Consider the following 27,654-nt stretch of genomic DNA (forward strand, 5'->3'; position numbering starts at 1 on the left):
TTTGAATATGTTTAGGAATTTCGGACTGAAGGTGGTAAAATTTGGACAGAAAATTAATTTCAATTTTGGCACAAAATTAGAATTTAATTTCATTAAGAATTTCTGGAAAAAAATTCAAATAAATTTTGTCCACAAAATAATTAATAGTAGAACCGATTCGACCCACAATCCACACACCTGGACGACGACGACGGCGGCGGCCCGCGTATGTGTGATGGTTTGAGCCAAGGTTCCATTTGTCCATAACTCCTCCCTTCTACAAATTTGGGGTGCCCCTTGGAGCCCAAATTAAGTGTTGTCACCTAGAGTTTATATACATACACAAACTCTCTTAAAGTTTCAATGTGAGACAAGCCTTACAAGGAAATCCATATTTAATTATTTAATTGTCTATTTCACGAACTCGAAAACGACGTCAAATTCCCATTCACTCTTAAATGGTTTGATGAACCGTCTTCACTGTGTGACTTATCATGCGGTAAGAAACACGTCACCTCTTCGGACTCATCCAAAAGACGTTTGAGACCCACTCAATTTTAGACTCAATGTTGGCCCAAAATAAGCCTAGAAAAACTAATTATTCCAACCGATCTTTTATATAAATATACTACTCATCAAATTTAAAAAAGTGAATGGTTTCTATCATCTAAATCGATTCTCAAATGGGCTTATAAAACCTAAGTCTTTGTTTGAGAAGAGCTAATTTAGTCCAATTTTTTAATTTTTTGACTAATTTAACTTTGCTAAATTAGTTCCTTTGAGAAAAACTTTTAGTTATTCTATTTTATTTTATTTAGATGTGATAATTATGAGACAAAAAACAAAATAGTTATAAATTAAATGTGATATTTTATTTTATTAATTAAATTAACCTATTTTATCTATGTATACTTATTTAGTCACTTCAATTTCTGTCAAATCAATCCTAAATACTATTTCAAATCAATTAAAAAGAAGCCAAATCAGAAAGGAAATGGGCGGTGCTAATGGCGTTGGTTATCTTTTAGAATACAAAAATGATTGGTGGCCCTAAAAAATTTGCCCCTAATGCCCCTAATTTCTAATTTTGGAAACTGTTTTTTTTTTTCTTTCTTTTTTCCTTTTTTTTTTTTTTTTTTTTTTACCTTAAACGGAATTTCGGGGCATTCGAGCCCCGAAAACGTCGGGCCCTCAATCACTGCGCTTTAGAATAATATTGAAGATATCAAACTTTCTACTAAATAAATGCTTAAATATTTAAATGAGTGTCGGATTCGTGATTTTATGAATCGCACATCTATGTAAAATATTTGATTAATTATTTAATAAAAAAATACGAATCTCCAACATTTTCTTATCCTTATATTCGCATTGGAAAAATACTGACTTCAATCAAGAAAGTTTCGTCACTTTTCAAAATGATTACTATCTCTCACTTCTTTTTTTTTGTTTTGTTTTTTCAAATCAAAATTTTAAATTTTATTTTATATTGTAAATAATTAATTATTATCTCACTTTTTTTTTAAATGACAAATTTAACCGTCATTTTACATTGTAAAGTTTTTCTTAAAGGTCATTAGTATTAGTATGTTTGTCCAAATTTATTATTCCGGCTACAAAATGAAAATGAATAATTTTTTAAAGTATCTATATTAAAATTTTATAAGATAAATGATATATAATATTTTTATAAAAATTGGGATTTCTTAATATTTTTACAAAAAAAATTTGACAAAGAAAATTTGTACCCGACTCAGAGAAATTTTGGCCAAACTCAGAGAAATTTCAATTTCAACATAGAGAAATTTTCATTTTCATAGAATTTTTTTTTAATATGAAAATAGAGAAATTTCAAAATCTCTCTCGTATGATCTTAGAGAAATTTTTTCGAGAGATCTTAGCTAATAAAAAATATCTTGGACATCTCCTACTACACAAAATTAGAGAGAGATATTTTACTAATTTTTCTAATAAAAAATTAATTACATATTTAATGATTTTTTTTTGAGATATTATAAAATATTTAAAATTCTTACGTAATTTTGAATAAAAGAATACGTAAGATAAGATTTTTTGGTCAATATAGTTTTTTATTTTTATTTTTATTTTTTTTACGTGAATTAATTTGATTTTTATTTACCATTTTGAAGTCAATCTAATAAACACTATAAAAATTACAGTTAGTTTTTGATTTTTTTTTTTTTGGGGAACTTTTTAAATTTTTTTTTTCTCTTGAAAAAACGTATCACTTTTATTCTACTCAACCGGACACACAAGAAAAATAAAAAATATAGGGCAAAAAACTATAGAACTTTTTTTGACTTTTTTATATAAAAAATTACATTTTAGATCATTCTACACTATATAAACTTAAAAAAAATTAGTGAAAATAAAAAAAATTAAGAAAAAAATCTCAGTTTGGTTTGAAATTTTCAAAATTAATTTTTAAATTTTTTATTTTTCATATTTTGTTGTTATATTTGGTGAATTGTTTTTTTCTTATTCTAGTCAAATATTTTATTTTTTACCTGCAAAATATTTGTGAAGAAATTAAAAAAATAAAAATGTATCAAATCATATAGTGAATTTTTAGGAATTCTTTTATAAATTTTATTCTTTTTAGTGTATTGAAATTAAATAAATTTTAAAAATAAGGTTTTTAATTAAAATATAAAAAATTTAATAAAATAAAAATACAAAATGAATTATACCTCTGATATTTTATTAATTTTTTTTTTAGTTGTACACCTTGAATTATAACTCACTTTAATAAAAAAAAATGAGTGAGACCACTAAAAAGAGAAACATTAAGAGCATCTCCAACGTATGAGGCAAATGGAGAGAATTAGGCATTTTGCCTATTGAAGCTGCATTTTTAGGGCTCCAACACATGAAGCAAATGGTGAGACATTTTGCCCATTCTCATTTTGGCTCTCCACAAGTAGCCAGCATCCATTGCTAGGGAAAGCACTCTTCCCGCCATCTGTTCCAGCCCATTGATCACGGTATGACTCTCTTTCTCTCTGATATGCAACCTCAGAACAGGGCCAAGAATATCACCGACCCCCCTTACTTTATTCTTTCCGGCTCCGCTACATAGCTCGAAACTATGTGGCTCGAGTGGCCCGAATTTTATTTTTTATCTGCTGTGTGCGTGTGCTCAACTCAACTTCCACACCCACACATTTCATTTGAAAAGAGAAAAAGAAAAAAATAGAGAATAGAGAGAGAGGAGCACCGTCTCCTTCGTAACCTATAAGAACAGGGATAAAGCTTTGTAGCGGAACAGTGAGAGGAGCGGGTAACAGATTTGTGTGTCCCCGCTGAGCACCGATCTGGATCCAAATGGTTGTGGATAGGAACCATAAAGATTATCAAGTGAAACAAAACGACTTGCATCGTGTACATCCCCAACAAAAGCTAAAGTTTCTTCAATGACTTTGTACTTCTTACCTGGAAGGATGCGAATTTGGGGAAGAAGAGGAATGGTGGATTCATGGGGAGGAAGAGCTATGCGAGTTTAGAGGATTGAGGGATTGTCATCGGCTAAAGCTTCTTCAATGACTTTATACTTTTTTTTTGGGGGGGAGGGGATTGAAATTGATTCTTTTATTTTTGTTTTGAGTTCTCAGAGATCGTTTATGAGATCTCTGTTTTTTGGTTTCCTTCAAATTATAAAGCTTTCATTTGAGTCTGATAATAATAGTATACAGAAGTTATTTTATACTCTGCTTTTTTAATCATCTTCTTCTGTTGTAGAGATTTCGGTGAAGAACAAAAGGAAGGGTTTTTTCTGTTTGATTTTCTCTTTTTTTTTTTAGTTGGACTGTGCTTGTATCGATTGCTATATTTACAAAAAGGATTCAAATACCTGAAATTTCCTAGTTCTTAATTGTTGGGGGGCTAACTTCTTTGAGTTTAGACTAAGACTAACTTATGGTCTAAGTTTATGGTTAATTAATGGGCTTTGCATCTTCCAAGTTCCAAGCATGATTCATTTTTTGACTAGGAAACAAACCAAAAATGATAATCATAGAGCATTCTGCTGAGAGGATGAGAGCAGCAGCAATGGGTTTTGACTTCGGAGGATAGAGGTAGAAAGTAAAATAGAGAGGAGAGAAAAAATATTGACCGAAATATATTTGACTCATTTTGACTGAGTTTCGAGCCACTCGAGCTTGAAACTTTTGAGCTACCGAGCTTTATTCTATTCTTTCCTTCTTGCTCAATCTTGAGATTGAATTTTGTGAGTGAAATTCTACAAAATTAAGGAACCATTGGTTCTCGATGGTGTAATCAACCGATTGCTCGAAGTTCGAGGCCGACCAGGGAAACAAGTGCAGCTTTCAGAGTCTCTGTTTTGGGTTTCACTTTTGAGGGTTTTGTTTGGCTCAAATTTAATTATATTGAACTGGGTATGGCTTGATATTGATTGTGTTAAGGTGGGTTTCACTTTGGAGGGTTCTATTTGGTTTATTTTTTATTTATTTATTTATTTTTTGTCCACTTGGAATTCTATTGATTTCTAGAAATGTACTGCATTTAAACATGTTTGCTTCTCAGTATGACTTGCTGTCAATGAGCACAAATTTTTTTTTTTTATGTCAATGATTATAATTTTTTTTTCCAAAAATAAGTTAGGGATTTATCAATGTTTATTTATTTATTTATGTCAATGAACATGTCATAAATAGATTATTTATTTATTTATTTATTTATTTATTTATTAATGTTTATAATAATTTTCTTTTAAAAATTAATTAAGTTAGTTTGATTGGTTAGTTAAAATAAGGGTATGGTTGGAGTATACACTAGTTAAATTAGTTAGGCAAAACAAGGAAGGTAGTTTTTTGTATACTTTGAAGAGGCATTTTAGAGAGTATGATTGGAGATGCTCTAATAGCTCTAAAGTGGTGTGAGTCCCACATGATGGGATCTTTTGCTCTTGTGTTTTTTTTTTTTTTTTTTTTGAATTTTCACCTCATTAGTGGTCAATTAATGCTCCCAAATTAGTGAGATGAATCATTGTTATTTTAATATTTCTACCATTACCAATGCAGATGCAGTGTTAGAGTGAGATATTTTACGGTGATTTTTCTTTCGGGTTCAGTTTGTGTCTAATCTGAGATTAGATTAGACGGTATTGTTGGATCTATGGAGACTTATCACGGGCTTCATTTTAATAATCTGAACCATTCAACGTGTAGAAATCATCAAATACTATATATTTGTAAAAAATCATGTTGATCGGATATCGTTAGCTATGTGATCAAACAGTTTTTTGTCAACTGTTAATTTGTTCACCGTCTATTTTTTTTTTTATACAAAATTGATTTGATCACATAGAAATTGATATCCGATTAATGTAATTTTTTACAAACATATAGTACTCGACGAGTTCTATACATTAAACGATTTAGATTATCAAAACGGGACTCATACTGACCCCCTATAAACTTAATAATCCTGTCTAATCCGATCTCAAACTCAACCCAAGCTGCTCCCTTTTCTGAAAGTGATTACACAGCAATACGGTTAGACTTTAAAAATTGAAAGGTGCAATGATTATTGTACCTTTTACTTTGATAAAATTAAACTTTGATAAGCTCAGGAAGTTGGTTTGTGGACTTTGTTTTTTTTTGTTTTTTTTTTTTTGGATTAAAACAGTCATAAAAAAATAAAATAGATTTTTTAACCTAATAAGATAAAATATTATATTCAATTCATAATTATTATATTGTTTCTCTCATAAAAAAATTAAAAAAGTCAAAAAAATCAAAAGACCTTCTCAAATTAGACTTTTTAATCTCAAGTTAAAATAGCTAAAAATATCAAAAAATTAAAAAGTCAGCCCACTTCCTAAATGGAGCTATAGTGTATTTAAGGCCTCGTTTGGCAAGAGGCTATTTTAGCCAATTAGCCAAAAAGTTACTAAATTAGCCAAAAAGCCAACAACCCATACCAAAAAGTCAAAGATTCTCTTTTCTCTCTACTTTTTGCACATCTTTTCGTAATTAGCCAAAAAGTCATCCCAAACATACAAGTTTTTTTTACCTATCTTTTTAGCCAAATAGCCAAAAAGTTACTAAATTAGCATGTTCCCAAACGAGGCCTAAGTTATGTACCAAAAAAAAAGTGTATTTAAGTTTGTTTACTGTTAGTAGTAACAAGATTAAGGAATTATTTAAAATGATTTAAATAAATATATTTTTTAATTTTTTTATAAAAAAATATAAAATATAATAAAAAGATAATGTGATCTAAATAAAAAAAATAATAAAAAAATGCTACTCTAGCACATGCCAATATAATTTTTTTTTAAAAAAAAAACTGATTAGTACTTGGCTTTGTTCAGCAATGATAGAGATCACTAAAAGTGGTGCTCTAAAGCACCACTAATGAGTTGACATCTACTTTTTGAAAAAAAAAAAAGACACAACAATACTATGGTAATGGGTGAGGCCTACTACCACATCATTAGTGGTAGTACTAATTAATTCTCTCACTTTCAACTTGTATTTTGGTGTTGTATTTATCGTCACTCAGAGCACGTTTTTCTTTTTTTTTTAACAACAATGTTGCATATCACTAAATTTTTACCACTAACATTAAAAAAAAAAAAAAAACTACTAAGACACAAAACACATGTGACAATGGGTTCCACTCACTGCCACATCCCTAATGCAATTACTAATTAGTAATCTGCATCATTTTTCTTTTTTTTTAATCAAGCAGAGCACGTTTTTCTAATGGGCAAGGACGGCTTTGATTTTTTTGAGATCTAAAATCAATTTTTAACACTAAATTTTTTTTATACATATTTAAAAAATAATAATTATTGTGTGTTTATTTTTTTTCATTGAAATTTGACCGTCATCGTGAATAGGTTATTTTCATTACACATCTATTAAAATTTATGTAATTATACATTAAAATTTATAATAAGAAAAATAATCAAAATAATATAAACTGAATAGTCAAATAAAAAATAAACAAATTGTAATAAAAATTACTTAAACATCATTTTTCTTGCATTTTTAGCTGTAAAATTATTAATCTAATTCACATAATCCAACTTATAAGTTAAATCATTTTTGATGGATAAAATCACTAATTTATTTAATATTTCATATGACATAGTTGAGCAAATGTAAGATTTAATTAATTTTAATTTGAAAAGAATAATATTAAGTAGTATTGTCAATCATATTCTATACATAATCTATACTAGGGTAGCAAATGAATCGAGTTATTCATGAACAAACTCAGTTCGGCTCGACTCGTTAAGGGTTCGACTCTGTTAGTATACGAGTCGAGTTCGAACTTAAATACTAGGCTCGATTAGTAAACGAATCGAACTCGAACTTGAATAAGCTTAATTCGTTTATCTTTATATAAATTATATAATAAACATATTATTTATATATTAAATAATATATAAATATATATAAATAATAATAAAATTACATTATTCATATATTAAATATTATTAATAATATTTTTTATTTAAATAATATAAATAATATTAAAAAAAATTATCGAGTAAGCCGAATTCGAGTTTAATTAATATTAACGAGCCAAGCCGAGCCGAGCTCGAACCCAGTTACTTATTGAGCCATGATCAAACTTAATAAACAAGCTCGATTACTAAGCCTCCGTTTGGGAAGTGGATTGGTTTTTTGACTTTTTGACTTTTTGGCTATTTTAGCCTGGGGCTAAAAAGCCTAGTTTGGAAAGGATTTTTTGACTTTTTGACTTTTTTGACTTTTTTTGTGAGAGAGGAGTGTAATGATTATAGGTTGGATTTGATGTTTTATTTTTTGTGACTAAAATAGCCTATTTTATTTTTTGTGACTATTTTAGCCCTAAACCCACCAAAACCAACTTCCCAAACTATGCCTAAATGAGTCGAGCTTAGGTTCAGCAAAATTCGACTTTGTTCAGTTTGTTTGCAGACCTAATCTATAGAAAATAATCATTTAATAATTTCAAATAATTCACCAAATCAATAAATTTTTTAGTTTGTTTTGCTAAAAAACAAATATCTATTTATTTTAATAATTTACCACATCAACTATCTATTAATTTTAGATCATAATTGAATTTTGTTGAATCCTTTTAATTTTAATGAGATTTTTTTTTTGTAAATTAATATAATAATTAATAAAATTTTAAAAAATTTTTGAGTCAATTTTCCAAGAACTAAAACGGTGACTTTGCCGGCTTATCCGAAAAGCAGCCCTCCTCATGTGGAGTCCGGATCCTCTCCAGCTTGAATCTCCGTCCGTTCCTCTGGGCAACGGATGAGATTGAGCCACGTCACCCTGCAAGAAATGCAGGGTTCAGATTTGTTTTTTTAAACAAAAAAATTCAAAACATACCACACTGAATCATTCCCTTTTTCTATGAACCTTCTCTCTCTTCCTACCACTCTCTCTCTCTCTCTCTCTTCTAATAAAAAATTTAAAAATATATTTTAATCTTTTTCATTTTATTTTCATAATATATATAATTTTTAATATAAAATTTTAATTTTATAACATTAATATCATTGAAAATATACCTTTAAAATGAGATTAATATTAAATATATGTAATAAAAATTTAAAACAAATAAAAACTAATTACGATTTCAGTTATGTTTTCAAATTATTATTTTTTAAATATAAAAATTAATTTGGTGAAATAAACACACAAAAATTATATATTTTTAAAATTCTAAAAAACAATCTTCATTCAAAAAAAAACATATAAAAATAATGACTTTTAATTTAATTTTATTAATTTGATGAAATAAATACACAAAAATCATATATTTTTGAAATTCTCAAAAACAACCTTCATTCAAAAAAAAAAAAAATATAAAAATAATGACTTTTAATTTAATTTTATTAACCAAACGGGTTTATAATTTTTTTTAAAGGAAATAAAAAAAATTCTATATTTGATTTATACCAATGCATAGATTGAATTTGTGTTTTAAAGAAAATAAAAAATTACATCTATGCACAAAAGTCATTATTTTCATATATGTTTTTTGGAATGAAGGTTATTTTTGAGAATTTCAAAAATATATGATTTTTGTGTGTTTATTTTCATCAAAATAATTTTTATATTTTAAAAATAATACTTTGAAAGCATAACTAAAAATAGTAATTACTTTTTATTTATTTTAAATTTTTATTAAATATATTTAATATTAGTCTTATTTTAAAAGTATATTTTCAATGATATTAATTTTATAAAAAAAATTTATATGAAAAATTATATATATATTATGAAAATAAAATGGAAAAGATTAAAATAGTTTTTTTATTTTTATTAGAAATGTGATAGAGAGAGAGAATATGTGTGATTTAAAATTTTTTTTTTTGGTTAGAAATGAGAGAGAGAGAGAGAGTGAGTGAGTGTATGTGTCAGTGAGAAAGGGACGGAGAGAGAGAGTGTGTACTGTGAGAGAGATTTTGGTTTGAAACAAATCTGAGACGTGGCTCAATCTTATCCGTTTCCCGGAGGGACGGACGGAGATTTTAGCTGGAGAGGGTCCGGACTGCCTAATGTGTACATTCCACACAGAGCTTGTCTGTTAATGTGTCCATTTGCCATGAAAGGATGTCAATTAAAAAGTTGCTAAAGCTCGTTTGGGGAGTTGAGATTTAATTTTTTTTTGGTTAAAATAGTTATAAAAAATAAAATAAATTTTTTTAATTTAATAAAATAAAATATCATATTTAATGCATAATTATTATATTTTTTTTCTCACAAAAAGTTTGAAAAGTTAAAAAATCCTTTCCAAACGAGACTTTTTAACCACAGACTAAATTAGTCAAAAAGTCAAAAAGCCAATCTACTTCTTAAACTAACCCTAAAAAAATTGGGATAACTACACTTCAGTGGTAGGCAGAAATAAAAAATATAAATCGACGGAAAAATTTATAATTTTAATTATTAATATTTATAATTTTTATTTATTTATTTGTAATTAGTTTTTTAACGAAAAATTAGTAAAACATCCCTCTTTAATGTTGTGTAGTAGGAGATGTCTAAGATATTTTTTTAATTAGTTAAAGTTCCTCAACATTTTTACAGAGAAAATTTAACTCAAAAAAATTTTGCTCGACTCAGAGAAATTTTAATTTTCTCAGAGAAAATTTTCTGATTTCATAGAAAAATTTCAAAATTAAATTTATCTGAGTCGGGTAAAATTTATTTAAGTCAAATTTTCTCTGTGAAAATGTTGAGGCTTCTTAACTACTATGAAAATATTATATGTCCATTATCTTATAAAATTTTAATATCAAGGACCTTAAAAAAAATTCACATTTTTCAAAATCTATTGATGGAATATTTTCCTTAAAAAAAATTACGATAAATTAAAAATGAGATTTATTAAAAATACAAATTGTCCCTTGTATAGCCTCGAAAATTACAAATGCCTATTGTCAAAACTTTTTATTTAACATAATTAATTAAAAAAAAATTCTTAATTGCTCTCTTATATAATAATTAAATTATCTAAATTATTAATTAAAATAAAATTTTGACATTATTAAAAATTATTACTGTAATTATTGATGATTTACTTACAAAAGAGTTAATTCGTTAAAAAATAAGAAACTTCATGGAGTGGGACAAAATTTTTAAAATTATAGAGAACAATTCATATTTAAAGTAAATTTTAGAAAATTTATTTGTAATTTATCTAAAAAAATAAAAAGTTAAAAAAATCATAAAAGAAATTAATTTTTTTTTTTATAAAAAATTAAAAAATCATTCTCAAATAATTTAACTTTTTTCACTTTATATTTTAATAAAAAAATTAAAAAATCGCTTCTCAGCATAAAGCATTTTGTTGCCGCCCACAAAAATATAAACTCAAAGCATCATTTGAAAACAAATTTTCACCTTTTCATCGAATATAAACAAATTTTAGGGGTGTATTTGTAATTTATTTACAAAATTATTTAAAAAATTAAAAAGTGAGAAAAAACATACATAAATAATATAATTCTTATTCCCTTTATTTTTTGATGCGGTTGTTAATAAAAATAAAAAATCATTTTTAAACACTTTTAAGTTTTTTCATATTATATTTTAATTAAAAAAATTAAAAATTATTAAAAAAAATCATTTTCCAAACAAACCCATAGCAACATTTCGTTGCTACCCGCAACAATATAAATTCAAAGCATCATTCCTTAATTGTATGGTGCAAAAAACTCAAAACAAGCTTCAGGAAGTAAATTGTCCTTAATTTCCACTCTTTCATCAAATATAAGAAAAAAATGGCCACAAATAATCAGTGTAATGTGGCAGTGATTGATCTAGAAGACTTTCCAGGGCAGTCGAGGAAGATGGTAGAGGCATGTGAGGAATTGGGTTGTTTCAGGATCACCAACCACCATCAATTCCTCCCTCCAACACTGACGCTGGAGATGAAGGCGGTGATTCGGTCGCTCTTCGACCTTCCGGTTGAAATCAAGCGGCGGAACACCGACGTCATTCCCGGCAGTGGGTACATGGCACCTAGCCAAATAAATCCTCATTACGAGGCCTTTGGCCTTTATGATATAGCCTCTCATGAAGCTGTTAATGACTTTTGTTCTCTCATAAATGCCTCTCCTCACCAACGGTTGGTTGTTAGCTCTTTCTTTCTTCTTAGTTCAGTTTTAATTTGTTTATTCTGGGGTGTTTGGCAAGAAAAAAAATAGCTTAGTTTAGGCAAAAATTCATAAAAAGATAAAATAAGCTAAAATAGTTAATAAGATAAAATATCACATCAAATCCATAATCATTTCACTTTTTCTTTCACAAACATCACATCCAATCATAAAAAAATCTAATCATCTTCTTAAATACAAAAATTTTAGCCTACTAAAATAGCAACTTCCCAAAAGAAGCCTCTATTCAAATTACGGAGTAAAATTAATAACTTTGTTACATGTATAATAACTGAAATAATGGAGACGAACCAATCTGTTATTTATTAGAGCCTCTCTCTCTAACGCTTTTTGCTCCAAGGGTTTTCGTCTTTGAGCGCCGTTGGGGTGGGGGAGGGGGGCTCCGGCCTCCGGCCGCATCTCTCCTCCTCTCTACCCCCTTTTTTCTTCAGTTCCCTCGGCCCTTCTAGTCAATAAGCCTTGGAAGCTTAGCTTTCCATCTTCTCCCTCCCGGTGAGGTGTTTCTTCCCCTTACGGTGGATTTAGTCTAGTTTTCTTCACTCCTCCTTCCCTCTGCCATGCACTAGCCGTAGCTGCAGCCTTCACCAGATCCGTTGGCTCCATCCTCTCAGCTTCACGCCGGCGTTGCCATCACCACGTCGCCACCATATCTACCTCCTCTTGCCGGTTCCGCTACCTCCCCCGTCTGGGCTCCTGGGTTCTCCACCTCCAACTCGTTGGGTGAAGATCTGCTACAGATCTGCTACCGATTCAGTCGGCGGTTGAGTTTTGCCTTTCTTTTCTTTTTGTTTTATTTTAGTTTGATTTTGTTTTAGGAATCCATCTGTGCGTAGTGTTACTTATTCACTTTGTGGATGTATTCTATGATCTATCCTCGGCATGTTCTGTTGGACAATCTTCACTGTATTTAAATAGATTAAATTCTGTTGTGTACAAAACAACAACAAGAATATAAAGAAATAAAGAAAAAGAGAGAATTTGTTTGATTACAAAAATCAAACTCGAAATAAAAATAAATAAATAAAAAACAGATTTTATTTTGTTACAAAAACAAAATTAAAATATGATTAAATAAACAAAAAAAAAAAAGAATAAAAATTAAACAACTTACTTGATTAATTTCTTTTGAATAACTATCTGATTAGGTCCAGTGTTTAACACCGTGTCCTTAAGACAGATTCGTCCTCTCCACGGTGCTTTCAGAATCTGGACGTTTATCTCCCAGGATAAAATGATCTATCAACGAATAAAAGAAGCACTACAATTTATTCGTTCGTCGAACACATTAAGTGTTTATACTCTTTGTAACAAGAACTTAATGCAAAATGAAGAATAAATTTATAGCAGAAGATGGAGTACGAAAATTGGAGTATTTTCCAAATGGGGGGCTTAGTCTATTTATAGATGGATTTGTGGCTTTCCATTTTGAATTGAACAGGTACTGTACCTGTTCAATTTGAATTAAACAGATACAAAACTGTTTAGGCACTGTTTGGTTTAAAATTCAAACAGATTTAGAGCTGTTGGGTTCAAAAAACGGAAGGGCCCTGTTTGGATGTACAGAAAAAATCGAACCAGATTATTTCCGGTTAATTTGAATTATGGATTTTATTTTACCAAAAAATAAAAATAAATTCAAATATTTTTGGCCCAAAAAGATTAGCATTGGGCCGAACAAGCCCAACCCAACCACACACCACGCACCCGCACCCAGGCCCAGCCCAGCCCAGCACAGCCCGACCGACCGAACGGACGGCGGCGGCGGCGCGCGCACGTGTGTGGTGATTTTTGGGTCCAATGGGTCTAGCCCATTTTGCCCATAATCTTTCTCTCTAAAACACTTGGGTACCCCTTGGGGCACACCCAAAGTACCAAACCCATGCCTTATAAACCCTTTCAAAACTTCCCACCAAATCAATGTGGGACAAGCCATTTTACAACCTTAAGGAATTTCCACCAAAACTCCATTTCCATGGAGCACACTTTGGCTTCAATTTCCCATTCACTCGGTAATGGTTTTGAGCAACCAAATATACCACGTGAATCACAATACGGCATAGAACGCGTTACCACTTTGACCCGAGTAAATTGACGCTCGGGGCTCACCTAAAAAATAGACTAAACTTGAGAAAAAATTATGGTTTTACCCAGAATTTTTCTACCATTTCCAACAATCCCCCACATGAATGGAATTTGATGACAACGGAAATGCAATAATATGCAGACTTTAACGAAAGAGTATAAGTCGAAAATATCTTGCATCAGGATAGGTAGTTTTCGGCCTTGAACCTTCCCTAGTGATAACCTATCGGACTTACTGGCTAACCAATGGACGCGATGCCTTGAATTGTTCATCCGTTTGTGTAAGCCAAGACAATAGATTTCACACAAAATATCTTCTGACACATCGTGGTTCTCACTGTTGTGTTTATTTTGGCCTTGAACGTACCTGGTTTTCATGAGTATTTCTAGAGAATGTAGCCTTTTTCATTCTCATAGAACCGACCCCAGTTCAACACTCATATAGGTGATTCTTATTGTGAGTATCTCCTTATACTCGTCTTGATTTTATGCCTTAATCAAGATATAAGTAATCATTAAAAGCAAAACTTATCCTTATACCCCTGCAGACAACATATGTTGCAGATATCACTCTCACCATAGGAATGGGTAGGAATTTTAATCCCTTGGTGATTTCTGGCGAGCCATACATAACTTAGTTGTCCCTTTGAACTTAGTTCTTGGGATCTCCAGTCATATAAGTAGGGTTACCATTATGACGACTCTTATGTAATAGGCTTTAATCCCATCCCCTTTGATGAACTATACACTAGCTCTTTTGTCAAACCTTTTGTTAACGGATCCGCAATATTCTCTTTAGATTTTATATAATCTATTGAGATTATTCCATTTGACAACAATTGCCTTACGGTATTATGTCGAAGACGAATATGTTGTGACTTACCGTTATACATGTGATTCTGTGCCCTGCTTATTGCAGATTGACTATCACAATGAATGCAAATAGCTGGCACAGGTTTTGGCCACATTGGAATGTCTTCTAAGAAATGACGAAGCCATTCTGCTTCTTCTCTTGCTTTGTCCAACGCAATGAACTCGGATTCCATTGTGGATCGTGCGATGCAAGTTTGTTTCGTAGATTTCTAAGAAACAGCAGCGCCTCCTAGAGTAAAGACATATCCACTTGTGGATTTTGAATCTTTAGTATCCGATATCCAATTTGCATCACAATAACTTTCAAGTACTGCTGGATATCGAGTAAAGTTCAAACCATGATCACGGGTGAATCTTAGATATCTAAGAACCCGAATGATCGCTTTCCAATGGTCTTCTCCAGGGTTACTAGTGTACCTACTCAATTTATTGATAGCATAAGCTATATCAGGACGAGTACAATTCATTAGGTACATCAGGCTTCCAATGATTTGGGAGTATTTAACTGAGACACTGCATCACCTTTATTTTTCGATAAATAAAGACTGATGTCTACGGGTGTTCTAGCTAAATTCAAATCATCCTTGATAAATTTATCAAGAATTTTCTCAATATAATGAGATTGAGATAATGCATATCCTTCAGATGTTTTAGTAATTTTCATTCCTAATATAACATCTGCGACCCCTATATCTTTCATATCAAATCTTTTGTTAAGTATTTGCTTAGTTGATTTGATCATGTTTTGACTGCTTCCAATGATAAGCATGTCATCCACATAAAGACAAACTATGACATATCCTTGGTCAGTGTTTTTAACATAGACGCATTTGTCACATTCGTTTATCTTAAACCCATTAATAAGCATTGCATGATCAAATTTTTCATGCCATTGCTTAGGTGCTTGTTTTAATCTATAAAGGGATTTTACAAGTCGACAAACTTTCTTTTCTTGCCCTGATACTACAAACCCTACAGGTTGTTCCATATAGATCTCTTCATTTAGATCACCGTTTAAGAAAGCTGTCTTAACATCCATTTGATGTATTTCTAAATTAAACAACCCTGCTATAGCAATAAGCATGCGAACGGATGTTATTCTTGTCACAGGGGAATATGTGTCAAAATAATCCAGACCTTCCTTTTGTCCGTAACCTTTAACTACAAGTCTTGCTTTATACTTGTCAATTGAACCATCTGCTTTCATTTTTCCCTTGAATATCCATTTATATCCAAGCGGTTTAGAACCTGGTGGAAGATCCACCAATTCCCAAGTATGATTTTGCATAATGGATTCAATTTCATTATTAACAGCCTCTTTCCACAAAGGTGCTTCAGGACCTGTCATCGCTGCCTTAGAGCTTTGAGGTTCATTTTCTAACAAGTATGTCAGAAAATCTGGACCAAAGGATTTTGATGTTCTCGCTCTCTTACTTCGTCTTGGTTCATCAGTTAAATCCTGTTGGTCAAGACCATTACTAGTCTCTTGTGTTTGATTGTCATTAGTCTCTTGACTTTGTGTACAATCATAAGTTCTTTTCTGTGAATTTAATTCCTGTCCTTTCTTATAAGGAAAGACATGTTCAAAAAACACAGCATTCCTTGACTCTATAATAGTGTTCACATTTATATCAAGTATTTCTAATTTATAAGTCAGAAACCGATATGCACTACTATTCTGAGCATAACCAATAAATACACAATCTACTGTTTTTGGTCCAATCTTAGTCTTTTTAGGAACAGGTACTTCAACTTTTGCCAAACACCCCCACACTTTTAAGTATTTATAGGAAGGTGGTCGACCTTTCCACAATTCATAAGGAATGCTTTTGGTTTTCTTGTGGGGTATTCTATTAAGAACATAATTAGCAGGCAATATTGCTTCCCCCCACAAGTTCTGTGGTAAGCCTGAACTTAGTAACACGGCATTCATCATTTCTTTTAGGGTTTTATTCTTCCTTTCAGCAATTCCATTTTGCTGTAGAGAATAAGGTGCTGTAGTTTGGTGAATAATGCCATGTTGTGCACAAAATTCATTTAATGGTGCATCATATTCACCACTCCTATCACTTCTAACCATTTTAATGGTTTTACTAAGTTGATTTTCAACTTCTGTTTTGTAGAGTTTAAACATTTCTAAGGTTTCATCTTTACTTCTAAGTAAATAAACATAACAATATCTAGTGCAATCATCAATAAATGTTATGAAATACTTTTTGCCTCCTCTAGTTTGAATAAAGTTTAGATCACATACATCAATATGAATTAATTCTAGAGGTTCAGTTTTTCTTTCAACTGATTTAAATGGAGCCTTAGTTAGTTTCGCTTCTACACAAATTTCACATTTATGATTAGGATTAATTTCAAACTTTAGTATATGATCTAAACCAATTAATCTACGCAAAGCATCAAAATTCACATGTCCTAATCTACCATGCCATAAATTTGACTCAAGAATATAAACAAAAGATGTGTTATTCTTATTCATAGCAACTTTCGGTACAACTGTCATTACATTCAACTTAAAGAGACCATCACTCATGTATCCCTTACCAACATACATACCACTCTTTGTTAATACAAATTTATCAGACTCAAATACAAGTTTAAAACCATTTTTAGTTAACAAAGACCCAGAAACTAAATTCTTCTAGATGTCAGGTACATACAGTACGTTGTTGAGGGTTAGTTCTTTCCCTGATGTCATCTTCAAGATCACTTTCCCTTGTCCAGCCACAGTAGAAGTAGAAGAATTTTCCATAAAAAGTTGTTTACCATTTGTAGCCTCATTGTAGGTAATGAACATTTTCTTATCCGCACATATGTGACGAGTTGCTCCAGTGTCAACCCACCACTCTTTGGGATTTCCAACCAAGTTAGCCTCAGACACCACAACAGAAAGGTTGATGTCATTCACTCCATCAGAGATGTAATCCAATTCTGTTACATTGGCCTGATTGGTGGTTTTCTTACTTGTACTTCCATGATCCTTCTCAGGGCGGCGGCAGTCAGAAGCTCGATGTCCAGTTTTGCCACAGTTATAGTATTTTCCTTTGAACTTCTTGCTACTATCGCCTTGTTTAGGACCATCTCCAGTAAACTTCCTCTTTTTGTTATGTGGTTTATGAACTTGTTCAACCACATTAGCCTTGGACTCAATGGGATTTTTCCCATTCCTCTTTTCAGCCTTTCGGTTATCTTCCTCAATTCTTAATCGTACAATCAATTCATCCATAGTCATCTCTTTGCGTTTATGTTTTAAATAATTTTTGAAATCTTTCCAAGCCGGTGGTAACTTTTTCACTAAAGCAGCGACTTGGAATGACTCGCTAAGAGACATACCTTCTGAATGAATATCATGCAAAATTATTTGAAAACTTTGAACTTGAGATATTACCGTTTGGGAGTCTACCATAACAAAGTCCAGAAATTTACCGACGACAAATTTCTTCGTGCCGGCATCTTCTGTCTTGTATTTCTTCTCCAAAGAATCCCACAATTCTTTTGCTGTTTTCAGAGGACTGTATACATTATACAGCATATTGTCAAGGCCATTTAGGATGTAGTTTCTGCACAGGAAATCTGAATGTTTCCAAGCATCTACAGCGGCAACAACTTGCCGATTACGTTCACCCTCTTTAAGTGCTGGAGCCTCTTCATGGAGAAACCGAGCCAAATTAAGAGTCGTAAGATAGAATAGCATCTTCTGCTGCCATCTCTTAAACTCAGTACCGTTAAATTTTTTCGATTTTTCTCCATGATTGATTGGTACATGAACATGGTTCTGGATAGGGACCGATGTAGGTGTAACAATAGGAGTACCACTGCCAGATGCAGTTTCAGATTACAAAAATCAGAAAAAAATTAAAATACAAATTAATTTTCTAGTTACTAAAACCAGAAAATAAATTATTACAATAAAATAATTTTATTTTCCTTATTACTAAAACTAGAAAAATAAAATATCACAATAATTTTCTGTAATACCAAATAATATTCTGCAATTGTTAATGACACCAGTATATTACTACTAGTTGTCAAAGAAAAGAGACAGTATATTACTACTATCTGTCAAATAGCATAAATCGCAATTTGTTTTTCCAACCAGAATATTACTTTGAAAACACAAAAAATTAAATACAATGAAGATACCAAAAAGGATTTTGTCTTAAGATTGTTGGACAATCTTCACTGTATTTAAATAGATTAAATTCTGTTGTGCACAAAACAACAACAAGAATATAAAGAAATAAAGCAAATGAGAGAATTTGTTTGATTACAAAAATCAAACTCGAAATAAAAATAAATAAATAAAAAATAGATTTTATTTTGTTACAAAAACAAAATTAAAATCTGATTAAATAAACAAAAAAAAAAAAAACAGAATAAAAATTAAACAACTTACTTGATTAATTTCTTTTGAATAACTATCTGATCAGGTCCAGTGTTTAACACTGTGTCCTTAAGACAGATTCGTCCTCTCCACGGTACTTTCAGAATCTGGACGTCTATCTCCCAGGATAAAATGATCTATCAACGAATAAAAGCAGCACTACAATTTATTCGTTCGTCGAACACACTAAGTGTTTATACTCTTTGTAACAAGAACTTAATGCAAAATGAAGAATAAATTTATAGCAGAAGATGGAGTACGAAAATTGGAGTATTTTCCAAATGGGGGGCTTAGTCTATTTATAGATGGATTGGTGGCTTTCAATTTTGAATTGAACAGGTACTGTACCTGTTCAATTTGAATTAAACAGATACAAAACTGTTTAGGCACTGTTTGGTTTGAAATTCAAACAGATTTAGAGCTGTTGGGTTCAAAAAACGGAAGGGCCCTGTTTGGATGTACAGAAAAAATTGAACCCAACCACACACCCGCGCCCAAGCCCAGGCCCAGCCCGCCGGACCGGACGGCGGCGCGTGTGTGTGGTGATTTTTGGGTCCAATGGGTCTAACCCATTTTGCCCATAACCTTTCCCTCTAAAACACTTGGGTACCCCTTGGGGCACACCCCAAGTACCAAACCCATGCCTTATAAACCTTTTCAAAACTTCTCACCAAATCAATGTGGGACAAGCCATTTTACAACCTTAAGGAATTTCTACAAAAACTCCATTTTCATGGAGCACACTTTGGCTTCAATTTCCCATTCACTCGGTAATGGTTTTGAGCAACCAAATATACCACGTGAATCACAACGCGGCATAGAACGCGTTACCACTTTGACCCGAGTAAATCGACGCTCGGGGTCCACCTAAAAAATAGACCAAACTTGAGAAAAAATTCTGGTTTTACACAGAATTTTTCTACCATTTCCAACATGCTCTACGGCCGCCTGTCGGTCTCTGCATGCAATACGAGCACAAGCACTTGATGTGTAGCTGGGCATTTCTTCATAGATTTACTGCTGTATTTTCTTTGATTTTTCCTCTTACCTTTGTTGGTGTAAGTTGTTTTTGGACGGATTCCTCTTCTTGTAGCTGCTTTTGAGCTATTTTAATGGATATTACTATTTTCTGATAAAAAAAAATAAAATAATGGAGACTAAAATAACAATTGAGTCTGGTATTTACCTTCGAGTTTATGTTTTCTTATGTAAAGTGTGATTAATGAACAATCAATTTCTTCAATCTGTAACTTCTGAACAAAGATGTTAAAATTGGAATCTTAGGTGGGATTGTTGGAAAGGACTATCACAAGATTGTACTTTTAATCAAAAAAAAAAAAAAAAAGAATTACCAATAATGATAATGTTTGTTAAATAATTTTAAAAATGTTATTTTTTTTTTAATTATATAATTCATGTTTTATGTTACTACAAATTAGAGGAGATGATTGGAGAAGGAATTTATAGTCAAATCTCTAACATTGATATACATACATACATATATTAGAAGAATTAAATAACAATACATATATAATACATTTTTTGGTACAATTCTACACTATTTTATGATTAGGATCTCACTTTAAGATCTTATTAAATTTAAGATCACAATACGATCCTAATCGTTTGACTTAATTAAGGTCATAATATAATAAAATCCTATGATTTGGATTGAGATTCTGATAACTGTTGCTACTAAATAGACATTAGAACTTGAACTTATATATTGTAGTTTTTATTATTGTTATATTTGTTTTTCTAGTGTACATTGACAAAATTTAAATATTAAAGTTTTGCACCTTTTTTTTTTCTTTTCTTTCGAATATTCTAAATGTTTTTCCTATTAATTTTACAAATTTGATTGTGATTAACCAAATTTTCTTTTTGATAATTGAGAAGTCTTTCTGCATACATAAATGTGTCATATTTGTTTCCATTTGTTTTATGATCAAATGTTTTAAAATGGTTAAGGCGCTCATAATAATTCATGTAAGAGGGAAAAATAATTTTTGAGAAGCTGAGGTAGAGCAAAGGGAGCTTTTATTTACACCATGTTTTCGCCTGTTTACCCCATTATTTATTATTTATTATTTATTTTGATTTTACCTCTTAACAAAATTTCTTTTTGAACAAAAATTTAAAAATTCAAAACGAAAATTCTCTATACTCCTACTTCTCAACTACCGGGCACCACCTTTCTCTAGCCTTCACCACTTGCTGCCATCCTTTTCAAATCACCGACCACTAGCATCTCATCTCATCTCATCTCTCCACTTCTTCGACCACCACCACCACCACCACCACCACCACCCTTAAACCCCTCACCTTTTAGATTTGCCAACCCAACCCCTTCCCTCCCTGACACACTGCACCACCTCTCCTTCCCATCTCACAATCTCTGCTTCCACCATTTGCAAAACCCTATGCACCACCCGTATTGTCATCTTAAAACTGTCTTCGTTTGGTATAAGCTAAAATGAATTTTTTTTTGTTTGTTATAATAGTCACAAAAAGAAAAAAGTAGGCTTTTTAACCGAATAAATATAAAATGTTACATTCAAATTATAATCATTTTATTTTTTCTGTTACAAAAGTCAAATAAACTAAAAAGTCTATTCTAAATAAGACTTTTAATCCCAGACTAAGGAGTTGTTTGGGATGAACTACATTAGTGCACTTTTTGACTTTTTGAGTAAAAAAGTAAAGAAAAAAAAGATGGTTGTTTGAGATAATTTTTTAACTTTTTACAAAAAAATATTTATTAAAATATTGTATAAAATAAAAAAATTATGTCAGTACAGTTGTGGCAAAGCTGTGTGTATTAGTTTTGTTGGAAAATAATTTTATTTTGTTGTTATTTTCCGGCCGCGGTCTGTACTTGGGTACAATGATTTGAAAAGTTTGTTTGTTTATTTTTTTTATTTTTTGTGTTTTTTTATTGTTTGGTAGTGATGCACGTCTTCCACAGTGACGTTTAGTGAACCTATACCTAGTGAATTTATTTTGCTTGTCTCTTGACTTTTGTAAATAGTGATAATTTTTTATTTTTGTAATAATTTTTTGATTTTTTATCTTTTATAGAATATTTCAAACAAGTATTAAAATAATTAAAAAATCAAAAAATAAAAAAATTAACCCACGTTCTAAACCACCCTCTATATCTAAAAAAAAAGAGATGGTGAGAAAGAAAAAGAAATAGAAGATGAAGAAGATGATGGGAGTAAGGAAAAGATGTGAGATGTGAGATGTGAGATGTGAGATGTGAGATTTGACATGATGATATATTTGGAGCATTTATTTATACAACAAAATTAGGGGACTTAAATTTTCTTAGTTCGAATAGTTTAAATATCTCAAAATAATATCGTTTTGGATGTAAAATGATATTATTTTGACACATTCGAACCATTCGAACCACACAAATTCGAGTTACCAAACATTTTTCTTATTTATATATATATATATATATACACACAATCGGTAGGAGAATAAGAGGAGAATAGGAAAATAAGAAACTAGCTGGCCCGTCCTGATTTTTTGGGGTTTAAGGTGAAATAATTTTCGGAGGTCTTTTAGATATTTATAAAAAAAGAATAATTCTATTTGGTTTAGAATTTTCAAAAATAATTTTCTAAGTTTGCAATTTATATTTTTAAATTTTTTTTTTGTATTTGGTAATTTTTTTTTAAAAAATTCATAAATATTATATTTTTTAAATGTGTTTAGATTAAACGTATCTATAAAATAATAAAAGAATTGTTTTAAATATTAAAAAAAGTCACTAAAAAAACACATAATTAGGCCATAAAAAAAATAAGCCAAAAACAATTCAGGTAAAAACTAATACATATACATATATTTTATATTTTATTTTTTCAATTGGGCTAACAACTAACATTTATAACTTTTTTTTAATTGGCTTTTTTATCAATTAGGCTAAACAGAATTTATTAGGGCCATGTAAACTGACCTCAATTAATAAAGTAGAATTAAACCATTTTTAATTTTTAATATAATACAAAACTAATGAATTTAGAATCTTTTTTTTGAACCTTATTTTTGGGGCTCTAGGCACGAGTCTTATTAGCCTTAGCTCAAGGCCGGCCTTAGAAAGTATATAACACAATGGTAAAACTTGAACTCAGGAATCGTGCTTATTAAAAGAGTATTTTATCCACTAGGCCAAGCTGTTGGATATAAATTTGGAATATTGAGGGGTTTAAAAAGACAATAAAAATTTAAAAGATTTTAATAGAGTGTAATGAAAATGTGGGCATAATGAGAGAAACAAATATCTAAAAGACGCTATGGACCATCCGTAGCGCCACCTTGAAACTCTATACCTAAAAAGAGTAATGATACAAAACTCTAAAAATAAAATTTTAATATGAGCTCAAGTGATATGACAAAGTAAAAAAAAAATTAAAATAAAAATATCACATCACATGATGGGACTCACCATTAGAGCTCTCTCTAAAACTCTTTCTTTAAAAGCCCCAAATATTTTTCAACGGAAAAAAAGAGATGGTGGGAAGGAAAGAGGAAGAAAAGAAGATGATGGGGTAAGGAAAAGATGTGTGATTTGACATGAGGGTATGTTTGGAGCATTTATTTATGAATCCGGATCCTCGGCCGCCCTTCTCGGCGGCCGTTCCCAGCAGCCCTCCAAAACGACGTCGTTTTGGGGGTTTTTTCGTTTTTCGTTTTTTTTTTTTTTTCTTCGCAGAACCAGAGGGGAGGGGAGGGGAGGGGAGGGGAGGGGAAGAAGAGAGAGAGGAAGGGGAGGAGAGGGGGTCCGGATTCGCCGAAGACTCGCCGTCGCAGGTCGTCGAGCTCGCCGTCGCAGGTCGTCGAGCTCACCAGCTGTCCGATCGTCGCCTCGCCTCGCCTCCGCCTCCGGCCCGCCTCCGCCTCCGCCTCCTCCTCCTCCTCCCTCGGTGATTATGGCCCCCTCCAGTCCGGCCCACCGGCGGCTCCCTCTTCTTCTCCCTTCCTCTCTCTCTTCTTCCTCTCCCCTCCCCCTCTCTCTCTTCTTCCCTTCCCCTCCCCTCTGGTTCTGCTCGAACGAGGAAGAAGAAAGAAAGAAAAAAAAAAAATCACAAAAACTCCCAAAACGACGTCGTTTTGGGGGGCTGCTGGGACGGCCGCCGAGAAGGGCGGCCGAGAATCCAGACTCTTTATTTATATATATATATATACAAAATCGGTAGGAAGATAAGAGGAGAATCGGGAAATAAGAAACTAGTTGGGCTCATCCTGGGTTTTTGAGATTTAAGATGAAATAATTTTTTTGGAGGTCTTTTAGATATTCATAAAAAAAAAAATAATAATTTTGTTTGGTTTAGAATTTTTAAAAGTAATTTTCTAAATTTGCAATTCATATTTTTTAATATTTTTTGTATTTGGTAATTTTTTTTTTAAATTTTTTTTTACAAATATTATACTTTTTAAATGTATCTAGATTAGGCGTATCTACAAAATAATACAAAAAATTTGCTTTAAATAATAAAAAAAATTCACTAAAAAAAACCATAATTAGGCTATAAAAAAAAAAGGCCAAAAAGAATTGAGGTAAAGACTAATATATATACATATATCTTATATTTTATTTTTTCAATTGGGCTAACAACCAACACTTAATTTTTTTTTTTAATTGACTTTTTTATCAATTAGGCTAAACAGAATTTATTGGGGCCCTTTAAACTGACCTCAATTAATAAAATAGAATTGAACCATTTTTAACTTTTAATATAATACAAAACTAATGAATTTAGAATTTTTTTTTTGAACCTAATTTTTGGAGCCTTAGGCATAGGTCTTATTAGCCGTAGGCCAGGGCCGGCATTGGAAACTACATAACACAATGGTAAGACTTGAACCCAGGTATCGTGTTTGTTAAGGGAGTATTTTATCCACTAGGCCAAGCCATTGGTCATAAATTTGGAACATTGAGAGGTTTAAAAAGACAATAAAAATTTAAAATTTTTAATTGAGCGTAGTGAAAATGTGAGCATAATGAGAGAAATAAATATCGTGTAAATAGAAGCTTGGATGAGCAAATCACTTTATCTGAATTTGATTCCTAATTTTGTATGAAACCTTGCTGAAGGAATGCCAAAACATTCCCCATGAACCTCAAACAAGATGGGGGGAAAAATTTGAGAGGCGAAGGGTAAGAGTAAGGGCAATTTGCATTTTGGGGCATACTTCTTTTTGTATTGCAATGTCTACCACGGAAGTTGTTTTCAATTCTCACCCTTTCTTGTTTGCAATTATTACTAGAGAAACTATACAGATGTATGCTCAAGCAATACACAAGTTGGTTATGGATATTGCTTGCAAGCTAGCTCAAGGTATGGGGTTGGCTAGCTTTTCATTTGAGGGATGGCCTTGTAAATTTAGGATCAACAAATACAACTTCAGCCCCAAGACTGTAAACTCCTCCGGTGTGCAAATACACACCGATTCAGGATTCCTCACCATACTTCAGGAGGATGAAAACGTTGGCGGTCTTGAAGTCATGGACAAGTCTGGCACATTCGTTGCAGTGGAGCCTTTGCCGGGAACTCTTCTTGTCAATCTCGGAGACACTGCTAAGGTGGGTAAATCTTGTTGAGATTTTCTCTTGTTTGATTGCATAGTTGCCTTTATTATTGTCCCACATTGGAAAATCAACAAAACTTGAATGGGTTCATTTGTTTCAAAGAATCCATTATGCGCACCAAGCCTAAAATGTGCGTTTTGTGATATTTTGCACATACACTTATTTTTTTATCAATTATTTACTTGAATAGATAGATATGTTTTCGGGATTTGGATCTTTTGTCTAGATTTAGTGTCTCCATATCGTAGTATGGAGATTTAATGCAAATATTAGCCGGTGGCATAGGCGATGCGTGTATTTAGCTTAAGTAGTACGAGTCATCTATGGGTCCAAGTCTTCCCACCTTTTTGTGTATTATAATTTCTCTTTTTAAAATGAAAACACTGTGACGTGTCATGTGGAGAGTAAAAGCTTCACTATACTAATTGTGGCCTTTACTTAATAATAGTACTAGCTGGTGGCACACCCGATGCATGTGTAAGTAAAAATAAAAATAAATAATAAAGAAATTAAAATCATAATATATAAGTTGCTTAAATAGTACGTGTGTTCTTAATGAAATTCAATGTTTTAGATTTAAACATTGTTTGTGCTGCACTATAATAATTTTTTATTTTAACATATAAAAATCTACCAATTTATTTATTTATTTGGTGAGCCAACCAATTAATTAATTAATTTAATGGAATTGACAAGGGCAGAAATTGATCTGCTCTTTTAGGATGAAAAACGGCACCGTATGGAAAAAAGATGAGCTTACTCTTCAAATTACAACTTCTACTGTTTTATTTCGTTGCTTTATCTCAACCATTTAATCCTTTCCTATGGAAGAACCAAATCTGGACAAAGGATCCAGATCCATGTTTTTGGACCAATTGTTACAATAGTCAAATCTGTTAGATTGGTCATGTATGTCTTTTTCATCAATAGATACTAAACAGTCTAAAATAATCAGTTTTCATTTGTTTTCAACACAGCAAAAAATTTTCTGTCTAGATAGTTACGATTAAGGGAAAGGATTTCGTGGGTGTCTAGCAATATTGAATTCACTTTTGCTCAAATACAGATTGTGCTGATATTTGTTTTTTCTGTGCTTGTTGAAATGTGAAGGTATGGAGTAATGGGAGATTATGCAATGTGAAGCATAGAGTAGTATGCAAGGAACCAAGAACAAGAATGTCGATTGCTTCGTTTCTGTTGGGACCAAAGGAGGCAAAAGTGGAAGCCCCCGCGGAATTAGTGGATTCCTCACACCCGCGCTTGTATGTTCCTTTCTTTTACCTAGATTACAGAAGTCTTCGAATCTCAAAAGAGTTACAAGCTGGTGAAGCTCTTGATTTTGTACGTGCCAACTCTGAAAAAGAACATGTGCCGAAGCTTAATAAAAGAAAGGATTGATGCACCATTTCTATTTACAAGATAAGAAACTAGTGAAATTGAAATTTGGGGAGCTTAATTATATGGCTTCTGACTTAATAAACAATGTATTGAAGACTGATAGTTTATTAGCTCCAAGTTGACCCTGTTCTAATTTTGAGTTGAGCTTAAACTTCAGCTATAATGTTGTTTTTGTATTAAAAACTTCAGCAATAGCTTTAGTTGGAATTATGTATTACAATAAGGCACTGGCTGACCTCGTGTTGGCTCAACTTACATAATTTGCTTGTACTTTATTATAGAATCTTTTGGTCGCATTTTATAAATCAATTTTTTATTTAGTTTATAAGTTAACAAATAAGTCGATGCTTAAATAAGATATAACCAATTTATTTCATTCAAATTCAAAAGCAACCAGCGAAAATAAGATGTAATATTACTTTTCAATGTGGCCCCTTTAGGATTGTATTTTTTTTCATATTTATTCTTATGTATCAATGTTTCTCTGAAAAAAGGGAAAATTTTCAGTTGAGTTCTATTTTTCTTATAAAAATACTATTAACACATGATTCAATCCTATCAATATATCATTAATAATGACTTAATGGTATTTTAATGAAAAATGTATAACTTCTTTGATATTTTTTTTCACACAAATAAGAAGAA

The 27,654-nt window shown here is 31.4% G+C and overlaps 1 protein-coding gene across 1 annotated transcript; it reads left to right on the top strand.

The window, feature by feature from the left end:
* Positions 1-11,217: 11,217 nt before the first annotated feature.
* On the top strand, positions 11,218-27,314 carry LOC114264148 (2-oxoglutarate-dependent dioxygenase DAO). The gene is made up of 3 exons (XM_028204754.2): positions 11,218-11,610; positions 25,290-25,605; positions 26,722-27,314. The coding sequence occupies exons 1-3, from the start codon at positions 11,264-11,266 to the stop codon at positions 27,007-27,009; spliced, it is 951 nt and encodes a 316-aa protein (XP_028060555.2). The 5' UTR covers positions 11,218-11,263; the 3' UTR covers positions 27,010-27,314.
* Positions 27,315-27,654: the final 340 nt, after the last annotated feature.

This window comes from Camellia sinensis, chromosome 1 (assembly GCF_055761805.1).
Source record: "Camellia sinensis isolate YWXY chromosome 1, ASM5576180v1, whole genome shotgun sequence".
Taxonomy (NCBI): domain Eukaryota; kingdom Viridiplantae; phylum Streptophyta; class Magnoliopsida; order Ericales; family Theaceae; genus Camellia; species Camellia sinensis.